The 15,689-nt window shown below is 39.3% G+C and overlaps 1 protein-coding gene across 1 annotated transcript; it reads left to right on the forward strand.

The window, feature by feature from the left end:
* The first annotated feature begins 604 nt into the window (after window positions 1-604).
* creb1b (cAMP responsive element binding protein 1b) lies at window positions 605-15,122 on the forward strand. The gene is made up of 8 exons (XM_047371031.1): window positions 605-759; window positions 8,320-8,432; window positions 8,597-8,743; window positions 8,853-8,953; window positions 9,221-9,375; window positions 10,262-10,447; window positions 10,622-10,775; window positions 11,031-15,122. The coding sequence occupies exons 2-8, from the start codon at window positions 8,328-8,330 to the stop codon at window positions 11,173-11,175; spliced, it is 993 nt and encodes a 330-aa protein (XP_047226987.1). The 5' UTR covers window positions 605-759; window positions 8,320-8,327; the 3' UTR covers window positions 11,176-15,122.
* Window positions 15,123-15,689: the final 567 nt, after the last annotated feature.

Raw genomic sequence — 15,689 nt, forward strand, 5'->3', positions numbered from 1 at the left:
GCTACATGCATGCTCAGTATGAGGGATTGCTGCAAAGTCAACGCCAGTGACTGTCCACTGTCTCTACATGCTCATCCAGGAGGAGTGAATGCTGCAAGTCACTGACTGGATGCAATCTGCTGGGTTTCCTTAGACAGAAAAACTTTTTATCCAATTTGAATAAATAACTGAATCTGACTGCACTGTTCAATGGTTAGAATTAATTGGAATGATTTTGTGAAGTGCCTTGAGACAACATGTGTTGTGAATTGGTGCTATATAAATAAAACTGAATTGAATTGAACTTATCCTAAATTTTCGAGTAACTTTAATTTAGTAATTTCTTTACAAGACCTAAAATGTATTAGTCTCTATTTAATGAATGTTTATTAGTTTTACTTTAAAATATCCAATCGTTGAATTAAATTAAGTTCACAATGATATCATCATTTATTTGCATGCACCAGTATAACCACTAAAAACCAGACTAATTAAAAAAAATCCTCCATAATCAGCTAATATTAAATTTATTCCTAACGTTAAATCCAGGACGGGAGCGTCGTCGTGATCCGGATCTCCTCGGGATTGTCCGGGCGTCTTCGTTGATGCTTCGTTCGTTTCCGGTCAACGTCGCCATCTGCTTTCTCGTTCTTCTCCAATCTCCGTGTTGTTGTTGCCGGTGACGCGGCGGAGGTGTAGCCTGACGCGGGCTCTTACGTGTCGGCCAGAATAAAAGTGGAGCTCCGGAGACCCGGGAGTGACGAAAGGGTGTCTGTATCGGTAAGGAGGAAGGGATGTCCGGGGTTCAGAGACACAGGAGGAGGCCGCTGAAAGTCTCGGTTTGGTTGGGTTCGGCCCGAAGGAAACAAAGAGATCATGGCGCCGCGGTGTGTTTGTAGCAGGATGGAGGGAGGGGAGGCTGCGGCTGTTTGGGAGAATCTGGGGAACTGTGCGGCTTTGAAAGTGAAGCAAGACGGACAGTTTGTTTGTTAACACGTTAGAAACTGTTATTGCGTTATTATCGCGCTCAATTGCCGTAGAATGCTCTAATGTGAAGCCGCTACATGCGCAAACATTTGCGCCGTTTTCCTGAAAGGTGCAATGAAAGCATCTGACTCGATATACTCTGATTCTCCAACTTTAAACCGTTTATTTAATTTTCCTTTAAAATGTTTTCACCACTGCATGTTTTTCAACCATCCGGTTATTTTGAAGTTTTCTTCTTTAGGCCGACACTGAAAACATGAAATGAGTCCAGAAGGTTTTTTCGGCCAAACAGTGGTTTTAATCGTTCGGTTTTCTTTTGTTTTCTACATCTCCTGGGATGTAAATCGTTTGCCTTGGAGGGGGGGGGGGCGTTGCCCGGCCATGTGGCTCGACTGTCACTCGGTGAGCATCCAAGTGATTTTTGAAAAGCAGAGGGAGAAATGTGTAAAGCCAATCATGCAGCGGAGAGACGCTACGCACAGAGTGAGATCACTAAGAACAGGGAACAACACGTTCCAGATCACCAGGAGCGCCTCAGCACACCTACAGATCACTACAGCCACATTTAAATACTGGAAAACTGGTTCTAATGGCTAGAACTCGAGTCTGCCTCAGCGGGTTCGGAAGTTTCTAACCTCTGGTGTGGTTTTTAAAGCGATGATGTAACCAACAGAGGTATCCCAGAGGCATCATACAAAATAACATATATATTTTTTCTTGAGCCTAATTCAAATTTCTCTGTCTGTTTGTCATTTTTACATCATTCTTTGCTACTAGTTCTATTAATACTATCTACTAAGCAGCAATAAACCCGGCACAGATTGGAATCCCCCTTTTTCCTTTTAATCTCTGAAAAATCAGATGTTTTTTTCCTATTTATTAAAGGTATTGAAACTAAGAATTCCCTCTGTTTTTGGTCTATAAAGGCCTCAACAGCATAACCTGTGGTGCAGTAATTCCTTCATTTTCAAGAGCAAGATAAACTTTATTTTGTTTTGCAGCCAATAAAGAACAAATCCAAAGAAAAGTACAAGTACAATTGACAGCGATACAACATACATGATACAACCAGGATATAAATATAGGCTGCTACAGTCTCTATGTGGACATCATGTCAATTCATTAAATATTCATTTTCCATTGCATTCAAAACCTCTATCTAAAAACCTGCAACTGAGTTTTCTCTTTTATGACGTCTACTGAGAAACAGGAATCAGCAGGTCAGACCTCAAAGACAACCAGAAATCTGTATCGACCAGGAAGATAATTTGTGAATCATAATCTTCCTTCAAGATGCACAGTAGATTAAATCACAGTTGGGATTTGCTTGCTTTTCCCATGCATACGTTAGTTCTTGACGGGTACTCGTGCTTCCTCCTGTAGTCCAAAACCTGACTGTTTGGTTAGTTATTCTAAAGTGTGTGTGTGTGTATTTGTGTGACTCTGTGTTGATCAGTGATGGAAAGGCAACCTGACCCACAGCTGGAGATAGGCACCAGCCCTAAGCTAGCAAAGACAATGGGCAGATGCTTGTGTGAAATATTTTGTTGGCCGTTAAATTTAAAGTGCCATCCATTTGCAGCTACCCACAAATAACATCTTTGGCCAGTTTGATTGACTTTCCCTGTTCTTGATACCCCTGCTTGATACAGGTTTTGAAGATGTTAAAGTTGACTGACAGTGATTGGAACATTGTGACCGTGTGGAAAAGAATGGCACACTCTTCAGTCCACATGTAGCGTTTTTTTAATAAACTGGCTTCCCAGTTAATGCTGGCCTGTGGTTCCTTCCTTCTAGAGGGGGAAAAATAATAACATTCACCAAAACATTCATCACATCGACTTTTTACAGTTTAAACAAATTTGAATTTACTCCACCCTTCTCTTCATGTAACCTATGAGATTCCTGATTCTCCTAAAAGGGCTTCTTTTTAGGGGGACTTCCTCCTTTACTGCAGGACAAGACGCCTACCCAGTGGAGGACACGCCCCAACAATGATGTTCAAACTGAGTGATCTAAATCAAATAACCAAGTTTTCTCAGAAAAACGCAGGGTTAAAACGTGCGACCCATATTCAGAGGCTTCAGCCCTCAACGCAGTCCACATATCTTTCCCTTCTCTCCACCCCTTTCCTGCCAGTTTACTGTAAAAAAAAAGTGATAAAATAAAGGCCAATAGGGCTGCAAAAAAGCACATTAAAAAAATGACAGGGAGGTGTTTTAATTCTGACTTTAGGTATGGGCACATTTTGGCTAGTAACGTTTTTTAAGCCATTTTCTGTCTTTGAAAGATCAACAAGTAGCTGCCTTGCTTGATGGTTATGTTCTCTGGAGAAATGGGCCTATGTATCCCGCCGTATTTATACAGGTCCTTCTCAAAATATTAGCATATTGTGATGAAGTTAATTATTTTCCATAATGTCATGATGAAAATTTAACATTCATATATTTTAGATTCATTGCACACTAACTGAAATATTTCAGGTCTTTTATTGTCTTAATACGGATGATTTTGGCATACAGCTCATGAAAACCCAAAATTCCTATCTCACAAAATTAGCATATCATTAAAAGGGTCTCTAAACGAGCTATGAACCTAATCATCTGAATCAACGAGTTAACTCTAAACACCTGCAAAAGATTCCTGAGGCCTTTAAAACTCCCAGCCTGGTTCATCACTCAAAACCCCAATCATGGGTAAGACTGCCGACCTGACTGCTGTCCAGAAGGCCACTATTGACACCTTCAAGCAAGAGGGTAAGACACAGAAATAAATTTCTGAACGAATAGGCTGTTCCCAGAGTGCTGTATCAAGGCACCTCAGTGGGAAGTCTGTGGGAAGGAAAAAGTGGGGCAGAAAACACTGCACAACGAGAAGAGGTGACCGGACCCTGAGGAAGATTGTGGAGAAGGTCCGATTCCAGACCTTGGGGGACCTGCGGAAGCAGTGGACTGAGTCTGGAGTAGAAACATCCAGAGCCACCGTGCACAGGCGTGTGCAGGAAATGGGCTACAGGTGCCGCATTCACCAGGTCAAGCCACTTTTGAACCAGAAACAGCGGCAGAAGCGCCTGACCTGGGCTACAGAGAAGCAGCACTGGACTGTTGCTCAGTGGTCCAAAGTACTTTTTTCGGATGAAAGCAAATTCTGCATGTCATTCGGAAATCAAGGTGCCAGAGTCTGGAGGAAGACTGGGGAGAAGGAAATGCCAAAATGCCAGAAGTACAGTGTCAAGTACCCACAGTCAGTGATGGTCTGGGGTGCCGTGTCAGCTGCTGGTGTTGGTCCACTGTGTTTTATCAAGGGCAGGGTCAATGCAGCTAGCTATCAGGAGATTTTGGAGCACTTCATGCTTCCATCTGCTGAAAAGCTTTATGGAGATGAAGATTTCATTTTTCAGCACGACCTGGCACCTGCTCACAGTGCCAAAACCACTGGTAAATGGTTTACTGACCATGGTATCACTGTGCTCAATTGGCCAGCCAACTCTCCTGACCTGAACCCCATAGAGAATCTGTGGGATATTGTGAAGAGAACGTTGAGAGACTCAAGACCCAACACTCTGGATGAGCTAAAGGCCGCTATCGAAGCATCCTGGGCCTCCATAAGACCTCAGCAGTGCCACAGGCTGATTGCCTCCATGCCACGCCGCATTGAAGAAGTCATTTCTGCCAAAGGATTCCCGACCAAGTATTGAGTGCATAACTGTACATGATTATTTGAAGGTTGACGTTTTTTGTTTTAAAAACACTTTTCTTTTATTGGTCGGATGAAATATGCTAATTTTGTGAGATAGGAATTTTGGGTTTTCATGAGCTGTATGCCAAAATCATCCGTATTAAGACAATAAAAGACCTGAAATATTTCAGTTAGTGTGCAATGAATCTAAAATATATGAATGTTAAATTTTCATCATGACATTATGGAAAATAATGAACTTTATCACAATATGCTAATATTTTGAGAAGGACCAGTACATCAGGAAAACAAAAAAACTCATGGCTTACTTATAAAAGTCCCTCGACACATTGATAAACTTATGGCAGTAAAGTATACATTAAAAATCTTTACTTACATTTATTTTACTGCGATGGACTGGCGACCTGTCCTGGGTGTACCCCGCCTACCGCCCATAGACTGCTGGAGATAGGCATCAGCTTCCCCGCGACCCACTATGGAAGAAGCGGTAGAAAATGACTGACTGATTTTATAGGGATTGTTATGTGGCCAATAATGGTGGCAATGGTAATTTAGTAAAAAAATATTTCTTAATGTAAAATTGTTTTCCTGCTGAATAATTTCTGGCATTTTTTTTTTATTTTTTTTTTACATATTCCGTGTTAAATTATACCAGTAGATATGGAGGGTGCTGCAAAGTTCTGTCACACTTTTCCTAAATCCAGTATTACATGAAGTATGTTTAGTTCAGATTATATTAGGTAGCAAGCAGTAGTAACAACTTTCTGCCTGCCTAGAGCACCTGATCAGTTACTAGTTGAAGCTGTACAATCATTAAAACATTTTGTTTTTAAATCTTAGACATTTTTAAAGCCTTTGTGGCTTTAATGGATTTTTATTTTCAGTGTTCAGACAGGAAAAGGGCAGACATACAGGTCCTTCTCAAAATATTAGCATATTGTGATAAAGTTCATTATTTTCCATAATGTCATGATGAAAATTTAACATTCATATATTTTAGATTCATTGCACACTAACTGAAATATTTCAGGTCTTTTATTGTCTTAATACGGATGATTTTGGCATACAGCTCATGAAAACCCAAAATTCCTATCTCACAAAATTAGCATATTTCATCCGACCAATAAAAGAAAAGTGTTTTTAATACAAAAAACGTCAACCTTCAAATAATCATGTACAGTTATGCACTCAATACTTGGTCGGGAATCCTTTGGCAGAAATGACTGCTTCAATGCGGCGTGGCATGGAGGCAATCAGCCTGTGGCACTGCTGAGGTCTTATGGAGGCCCAGGATGCTTCGATAGCAGCCTTTAGCTCATCCAGAGTGTTGGGTCTTGAGTCTCTCAACGTTCTCTTCACAATATCCCACAGATTCTCTATGGGGTTCAGGTCAGGAGAGTTGGCAGGCCAATTGAGCACAGTGATACCATGGTCAGTAAACCATTTACCAGTGGTTTTGGCACTGTGAGCAGGTGCCAGGTCGTGCTGAAAAATGAAATCTTTATCTCCATAAAGCTTTTCAGCAGATGGAAGCATGAAGTGCTCCAAAATCTCCTGATAGCTAGCTGCATTGACCCTGCCCTTGATAAAACACAGTGGACCAACACCAGCAGCTGACACGGCACCCCAGACCATCACTGATTGTGGGTACTTGACACTGGACTTCTGGCATTTTGGCATTTCCTTCTCCCCAGTCTTCCTCCAGACTCTGGCACCTTGATTTCCGAATGACATGCAGAATTTGCTTTCATCCGAAAAAAGTACTTTGGACCACTGAGCAACAGTCCAGTGCTGCTTCTCTGTAGCCCAGGTCAGGCGCTTCTGCCGCTGTTTCTGGTTCAAAAGTGGCTTGACCTGGGGAATGCGGCACCTGTAGCCCATTTCCTGCACACACCTGTGCACGGTGGCTCTGGATGTTTCTACTCCAGACTCAGTCCACTGCTTCCGCAGGTCCCCCAAGGTCTGGAATCGGACCTTCTCCACAATCTTCCTCAGGGTCCGGTCACCTCTTCTCGTTCTCGTTGTGCAGCGTTTTCTGCCCCACTTTTTCCTTCCCACAGACTTCCCACTGAGGTGCCTTGATACAGCACTCTGGGAACAGCCTATTCGTTCAGAAATTTCTTTCTGTGTCTTACCCTCTTGCTTGAGGGTGTCAATAGTGGTCTTCTGGACAGCAGTCAGGTCGGCAGTCTTACCCATGATTGGGGTTTTGAGTGATGAACCAGGCTGAGAGTTTTAAAGGCCTCAGGAATCTTTTGCAGGTGTTTAGAGTTAACTCGTTGATTCAGATGATTAGGTTCATAGCTCGTTTAGAGACCCTTTTAATGATATGCTAATTTTGTGAGATAGGAATTTTGGGTTTTCATGAGCTGTATGCCAAAATCATCCGTATTAAGACAATAAAAGACCTGAAATATATCAGTTAGTGTGCAATGAATCTAAAATATATCAATGTAAAATTTTCATCATGACATTATGGAAAATAATGAACTTTATCACAATATGCTAATTCTTTGAGAAGGACCTGTAAACAAAAGGTTCTGAGGTTGGGAACCGAACTCTGTATGTGGGGCTTCTGCTCTACAGCTATGCCTCACTGCTTCTGTACAACTACTGTTTTAATCTGCCTCTTTCTGAGCAAATGTTTAAAAATACATGTGCAGAAATCTAGAAACTGTTCCAAATAAAAAAACTGAATAATTTACCTTTGGTAGCAGTACGAAATATTAATAGTAGTTGAAAAGAATAGGATTACTAGTAGGCTTGTGTCCACCTCTAATTTCACACTGTTCAGTTTGTCAGTTATAAAAAAAAACAGAATATGTATGATTCAGTACCTAAGCACTTCAGAGTGAGTGTAAACAATACATTCAGTAGATCCCAGCAAGTATGTATGTTAATTAGCAGAACATCGTATGCTTGCTGTGAAAATACAGATTATAGGTGAAATATATATATAGAAATTCTGAAGAACCATGAATAGCAATTTTCTTGTTTCAACTGAACAGCATTCTAAGTATGTTGACAACCCTGGTAAAGGGTGTAAAACACCTTAAAAACGTCTTTTGTATCATTATATGGCTGAGAGACCCAATGGCCATTTTCTAGTAAAGTCCACCAGAAGTATATTCAAAATGTCCATCTACTTCCAGGGCCTTTTGAAGCAAAACGGACCCACGGCATCACAGACCCTACACCATACTTAACTGTGGAAACTATGTGCCTTTTTCAAATATTCATCCTTTATTGCTGAAAACCTCAATCTTGGTCTTATCAGCTAAAGTCTCAGTAAGGTGAAATAAACTCAACACATTTTAAGCTTGTGGTGTAAGGAGTAAATAAGAGAAATTGGCTTGTGTGTCATGTTTATACCCTAGGGAAACAGAAACGTGTGCAGTTCTAATTATATGTTTCTGGACACTTTGATCAACTTAAAGTGGATATGTATTAAATGTTTTCTTCAGTCACATTTATTTGATAGGAATAGAAGGTTTTGGGAAAAAGACAAAAAACATTAACTGTTATTTCTTAATTATGGACATTTTTCTCCAAGGGTGCCAATAAGAGAAGGGGGTGCTATATGAACCTGTATCTAAGAGATGCTTTGGTAGCAGTTTTTTTTTTACCCACTTTGGTTCTAATTTCCATCCTCAGGTTTGCCAATGAAGATGGAGTCAGCAGCCGAGGCTCAGCAGGCGGCGGACACTGCTGTGACTGAGACGGAGAACCAGCACATCACCGCGGCTCAGATCGCTACTTTAGCACAGGTAACACAGGACAAGCAAACGGTTTCTGCTGTTTGAAGACTGGACGACTGGATTATATATATATGTATTAAATGATGAGAAGTGCTGATTAATACCAATTTGCAGTATTACAAATTTTGCACTGGTTCTGTTGAACAGAAAATTGTCACACTTCTGCATTCAAGGTTTCCATGACAACAGGACACGCCTCGGCAACAGGTCCCACTGTAACGCTGGTACAGCTTCCCAACGGGCAGACGGTTCAGGTCCATGGAGTCATTCAGGCTGCACAGCCATCTGTTATCCAGTCCCCACAAGTCCAGGCCGTGCAGGTAAAACAAATGTAATATTTTTTTTGGGTCTGAGTGTGTAATAACATTCAGGACTGTGTAAAGAACCTTATGTTTAATTGATGCATAATGTCTTATTTATTTGTTTCAGATCTCCACCATAGCTGAAAGTGAAGATTCCCAGGAGTCAGTGGACAGTGTGACAGACTCCCAGAAGCGCAGAGAGATTCTGTCACGGCGCCCTTCATACAGGTAAACGGCAAACACAATCCAAAATAACTCCAGACTAATATTTTTCATGTATACATGTTCATGTCTTCCAGAAAAGGTTACATTTTAATTTAGCTTTTCACTTCTTGTAGTGGTTATTCAAATTGATCCAATAATTGTAACTTACCTATTGAATTTTGCTCTGCATCAAGAAAACCTGCAGTTGTGAAATGGTGGTTTTTAAAGACGCCATAAATCATCAGGCCATTGGATTTTGACAGCAAATCTCATGACTGTTTGTCCCAACAGGAAAATCCTGAATGACCTTTCATCCGACGCACCAGCAGTTCCTCGGATCGAGGAGGAAAGGGCTGAGGAAGACTCATCTGCAGCTGCAGCTACACCCGCCATCACCACCGTAACCGTTCCCACACCCATCTACCAGACCAGCAGCGGACAGTACAGTAAGTGGCAGCTGACCTAATGTGTCTACTGTTTGACTCAAAATAAGAAACAGGAAATAGACTATTGAAATGTCAAATGTTACTGCCAAATCCTTTGTTTACCTTTTAAAGCAGTGTACCTATGCTTCATTACAACTTCCATACTAAGGTCTTACTTGACGCGCTGTAGGTTTAATTTTTGTTTGGACAGAAATGATCACTAGCCTGCAAAAATAATATACCATTTAAGCACAAATAACTGTCTTAGGTGGAAACACATCTTCCATTCAAGACCAAGGAAGGTGGCAGTGGGAAAAAAATATAAAGTAAAAAAATAACAAAATATAAAATTAAAGAGGCCTGGTCAGATTTTGTGGTTTGGGGTTAAAAATTTATTATTTATTAGAAGAGAGACATCAGAATTACCAGACATCTCAGTAGAAACGTTTGACTCATCCTCCATTTAAAGAAATGTCTTTGCTTATTTCTCATTTGGGGCAGTTTGTAGCACTGTTGACTTGCAGCAAGAAGGTCCGGGGTTCGACTCCCGGCCCGGGGGTCTTTCTGTATGAAGTTTGCATGTTCTCCCCGTGCATGCGTGGGTTCTCAACGGGTACTCTGGCTTCCTCCCACAGTCCAAAAACGTGACTGTTAGGTTAATTGGTCTCTCTAAATTGCCCTTAGGTGTGAATGGGTGCGTCCATTGTTGTTTGTCCTGTATGTCTCTGTGTTGCCCTGCGATGGATTGGTGACCTGTCCAGGGTGTACCTGCAGGTCATCGTAGACTGCTGGTGACCAGCCCCGATGTGATCCACTATGGAATAAGCGGTACACAAGATGAATGAATGAATGAATTTCTCATTTGTTCTTTGTGTCTTTCCTGATTTGCGTCCCTACAACCAAACAGTTGCGATCACGCAGGGCGGAGCCATTCAGCTGGCCAATAACGGCACAGATGGAGTTCAGGGCCTTCAGACTCTGACCATGACCAACGCTGCTGCAGCCGCTCAGCCTGGAACCACCATCCTGCAGTATGCACAGACCAGCGATGGCCAGCAGATACTGGTTCCCAGTAACCAGGTTGTGGTCCAAGGTGAATGCTGGATCCTCTATCTTAAAATTATGAACATTTTTGTTTTGGAACCTTTGATATTTTCTGTTTTTGGACACAGGCAGCCCTTTGTTTTCAACTATTTTATCCTTAAGCAGATTTGTCACAAAATAATTAATCAATTTATCACTTTTTTTAACCAACCTTGCCATATAGCCACCTCGGGTGATGTCCAGGCCTATCAAATCCGAGCGGCTCCTGCCAGCACCATCACCCCTGGGGTTGTCATGGCCTCCTCCCCTGCCCTCCCAACACAAGGAGCTACAGAAGAGGTCACCAGAAAAAGGGAGGTCCGCCTAATGAAGAACAGGTATGAGCAGAGGATGGCCAGCCATCTTTGTGTGGTAGCAATGCCTTAAGATAAAACCGGGAGTTGGTTTGATGGAAGAATGTTCTACAATAATAAACTGGAAGACTTGTGTACCGAATTTATAACAGGCTCTCTATTAAGTTTTGTGGAAGATTATAAATAGATCAAATATTTATTGATCCTGTCATCCCATCAAGTCTGTTTAATACCTAACACACAAGTAAGAAACAAAACTGTGTCTCATCCTTCCAACAGAGAGGCAGCCCGGGAATGTCGCAGGAAGAAGAAGGAGTATGTTAAATGTCTGGAGAACAGAGTCGCTGTCCTGGAGAACCAAAACAAGACACTAATCGAAGAACTGAAAGCACTTAAAGATCTTTACTGTCATAAATCTGAGTAGCTCGTGTCCTGAACGTGGAGCTGGGCCAAGTAGTTTTCCAGTTTCTTTCAAATGCTTTGACTGTTTGATTCTGCCTGGGCATCCAATCTGCTCATGGCTGGCCTGTTTTTTTTTTTTACCCAGGCAAGTTTTTCCCAAATAACCTTCTCTTCAACAGTACAATAAATTTTAACAATATAAAGTAGTACTGTCGGGATCAACAGGGAAAACATGAGAAAAGTGCCGTTTAAAACGTGGTACTCTAAACTGATAGCCAGAATCCTGTTAACCATTAGTTAATTTGGTGCTGGATCCTGCTGAGATCATAGCTTAGGTCACCATCTGCATTCGTTTGTACATCATTGTATTTATGCTCCATGCTGTGTTTCCTCTTTGTTGTGTGGCAAAGGTGCCTGCGTCAAATGCCATGGAGATATAAGCTTCCAATTTCTTTTAAACATAAACACCCACTTTAGATTTTTATGTACTGTCATAGCTAGCCATTTTCTGTTTACTGTGCAACCAATAATGTGTTTTCAAGGTATCACCGTTTACCCTACGTTACGATTTATGACATTGTTTTGAACGCCTATAAAATGCAGGCCAGAGCAATGACAAGCCTCGTCTCCTAAGAAACATTGGCTGCCTTTTTATTCAGCTAGAAAAAATTTTTAGGATTTATTTTTTTCTCGTTTTTATCAACGTTTTATGATATATTAAGCGATCCCATCATAAAATATTTTAACAGGGTGTATGTAAGAATGAACTGTGAATCTAACCTTCATGTGAATTATGCCTTACAGATCAGTCTACAACTAATTGGGGAAAACTAGTTTTTAAAGATTCTACCAACTCCTGATACTGTATTACTTGAAAAGAGGACAGTTGTGGTGTAACAAAACACTTGGCTATTCTGTTGTTTATTGTATATTTATCAACCTTCCCACTAATAATAACTTAGGGATGACCCAGTAAAGATTTTTGTCTAACAAACCGATCTGAGTCATTTAAGAATAGGCATTTGGCAATACTTATACGCTTTCTAAAACTTTATGAAAACCAATGCCATGTGCTTGCAGTAAAGTAAAACACTACATTTCATAAGAATGACATGATCTCAATTAGTGATTGTGTAGCATTTAAGTCACAAGTGACATCTGGAGCTTCATAATGATGGATTTCTTTTTTGCCAACCGGAGCGTGTGGATAGCCTCAATAGGCTGCTCCAACCAGTTAGCTAAGTTTGGAAATATACTATAATGTTCTGACAGTACGCCCTCTAAAACATGCATATCATTTGTTTCTAAGCGTATGTCTTCAATAAACTCACATCTTGCTACAGCTGGCAATGTTTTCACGTGGGGTAGTTTGCTAAAGTGCTAGGCTAATGCTAGCATGTTTTATTTTTATTTTTTCACCATTTAGACGTGACTTGTTGATTCTGGTAGTGAAATATGTCAATCATGTGCAGACAAAACGTATGGAGATAGTTGTGCCTCTCCATGAACTTATTGTTTTTCTTTGAACATCATAAAATTAATGAGTAGTGTGTCAGCTGCTCTCTGTGCACGTCTTCCAGGACAGCTTCAGATATCTGAGCACAGCACAGAGCACTATTGTCCTTTTTAGCCATCAATGTGAATGTTGCAAGGCATGGTGGGAGTGCTGCTTACAAAATCATAAATGGTACAAAAAACACAGTTATCCTGAATTTAGATGTGTTAGGGACCCCATTACCCATCATTCACTGGATTGTGATATCCATAATAATATCTGCCAAAGCTGCTATATTAACTGAATAATTTGGGAAATAACAATATAACAATATTTTGTTCAGTTATCTGTTTTTGCAAGAGACCAAAATAACCTTTTGTCACACGGCATAGCAATAGTCCAGTTGGACTGCATCTTGCTAATTGGCACAAAAGCTGTTTTTCTGTTGACACTTAAGTGAGTTTATGGTTTAAATGGCTGTTTCTTCATATTACCTCTTATGTTACTTGTTACATGCCCACACATAAAAACGTGTGTAAAACAACACCATTTAATGCATAACAGCACAACCTACAAATAATAAAAAAAAAATTGATTTGAAGTTGTAAATTTCAAATCCAATTTGTTATCATTCAAGTTAACTATGTACAAAATTTTACATTTTAGGTATTTTTTTCTTTCATTTGGTATTATTTTGACTTTTTCAATTTAGTCAAATATTGGTGAAATATAAACCATGTAAATGTAAATTGCTGTGTTATTTTATTTTCTTGCAAATTGGACTCTGACATCTAGAAAAGCAATTTGCTACAATTTCTTTAAAATAACATTAGTTGTATATTACATCCTGTTGGAATGAGATCACTTGTGTTGTTTGCGTGTGTGTGTTGAGAAGAAATGTGTATGTGATTGTCTATATTTTATATAACTGTACATAGACTCTACAGCATGTGTAGACCTCATATATTTCAGTTTATTTGACAAATGGTTTTTATGACTTGTATGGAGAAAAAAAACTTTGCATATTTGTAATATACATCATTGTATAATTCACAGCAGTGAACTGTATGTGTGCATTAATGTGTCCCTCCTGGCCAACCAGCATTATGGCAGCTAGTGAATGAGGAACGGCCTGTGTTGGAGGTGTTTGATGTTTGGAGTGTTTTAATCAGTTTTGGATCAGCGGTGTTTGTAGAAAAAGAGTAAATGGGTTTAAAAGATGTTCGGCCACATAGCAGATGTCAATTGGATCTTTTTTGAGCATTATTGTTTCTGTTTGAATCTTTATATATATATATATTATCTTTTAAGTGTGAACTGCTCCAACACCAAATCTTTTTATATATACAAAGTTATCAGATGAAAGCACAATGTTTTCCCCCCACTGAAGCCCTTATGTTTTTCTTAATTATACTTTATCTGCATTTATTTCAATAGAAGGTTGCTTCTTATTCATATAATTGACTATGTTTGCAGTCGTAAGGAAAACGACTGAGAATCAGCATTTAGGAACCATCTCTGAACTGGGTGAGTTTTTTTTAGGTGAAACATACGGGGATTTTAGTTTGGTCTGAAAACATCTGTGATCATGCTTGTCAATCAACATTATTATAATTCTAAGTGTCAACGTTGTGTTTTGACCTTAAAAAGTTTGATCATTTAAAATTCTTAGTTTTTAAATTAATCCCAGTCTTTCAGTATTATTTTTTTTTGTTTACTACAAATCTTTTCCTAGATTCACAAATTACTTTCAAGGCATTGTTCTTGATTTTAACTAGTTTTGGAAATGTGGAAACACTAGTATTTAATAATCAGATTAGCATGTAATATTTCTCATACATTTTGTTCCTTTTTTGCTTTACAGTGTGGTTTAATGGATCAGTGTAGAGACAAAGCATCTTCGTTAACTATACTGTCAATTTGGATTTATTGGAATGGAGTGAACTTTATAAATACAAGTTTTGATAATTCATACAAACTGTCAGTATCATAATATGTACGTTGTGTTCAGGGCTTAGTTTCACTCAGTACCCAGCTGAAACGGTATTTGAGTTACTATAAAAAGTGTATTCTTGGATAAAAATAATTGCCATCCCTTGTGATTCACACATCCAGTGCTGGTGCTAAATAAGACCTTGTGGCATGATTACTTGTTATTTTTACTTACAAACTTATGTTGTGTGAAACTGAGTGCCAGAATTGTTTGTACCTAATTGCCATATAAAAATAAAATGCATCATTTTTAATGTGATCAATGTAATGATTGTTACTTTTACAAAGTCTAAACATAAATCACATATGTTGTACAGTGTATTCTAAAGACAAGGTTACAAAATGTCACATTACATATAGTTTGTTTTAACAAAGTCCCATTACAACATTGTATCTGCCCAAAAATTAAAGTGATGTTACTCTAATATACATCACTCTTTTGTAAACTACTGACATGTCTTAATAAACTGCTCTAAATAGTGTACTGTTTTTTTGTTTTATTTATATATTTAATCCATGACAGTGAACAACTACATATTACTATAAATGTAATTATTTATATTAACTGGATTATGCTGCATCATTAGTCTGTACTACAAAAAAACATCTTGTCTCTATCATGCTGCACACTGGGGTTCATCAGGGTTGTGTGCTTGGGCCATTGTGGTTCACACTGTCAATGCCAGTTGCATCCACACAAAAACTGGATCATTACGTTTTTGGATGATAACACTATAGAGGTACTCATTAATGAAAATGATAAGTTAGTGCACAGGGAGTTGGTCATACAATCCCCAGGTTGTTGCTCGTGCAGTGATAATCTGTTGATTAATGTGGACAAAATGAAGATAATCATCAACTTTTGGAGGTCAAAACATGAGCAAACACCCCTCTGCATCAAAAACTATGCAGTAAAGAAAGCGGATAGTGGATAATTGATTCTAACTAATAATTATTTGTTATTTTAAATACTGTTACACAAGCAGAATTTATTTTTCATAAGCATACTTTTAGTACTGTTATTTTGTTTTTTGGCCGGCCCAGAAAGA

This window comes from Girardinichthys multiradiatus, chromosome 7, assembly GCF_021462225.1.
Source record: "Girardinichthys multiradiatus isolate DD_20200921_A chromosome 7, DD_fGirMul_XY1, whole genome shotgun sequence".
Lineage (NCBI taxonomy): Eukaryota > Metazoa > Chordata > Actinopteri > Cyprinodontiformes > Goodeidae > Girardinichthys > Girardinichthys multiradiatus.

Bases quoted from the DNA above. Each gene is read 5' to 3' on its own strand.
- creb1b (XM_047371031.1), top strand. From the start codon at position 8,328: ATGAAGATGGAGTCAGCAGCCGAGGCTCAGCAGGCGGCGGACACTGCT. The intron at 8,433-8,596 runs GTAACACAGGAC...TCTGCATTCAAG, and splicing joins AGATCGCTACTTTAGCACAG to GTTTCCATGACAACAGGACA. The intron at 10,776-11,030 runs GTATGAGCAGAG...TCCTTCCAACAG, and splicing joins GTCCGCCTAATGAAGAACAG to AGAGGCAGCCCGGGAATGTC.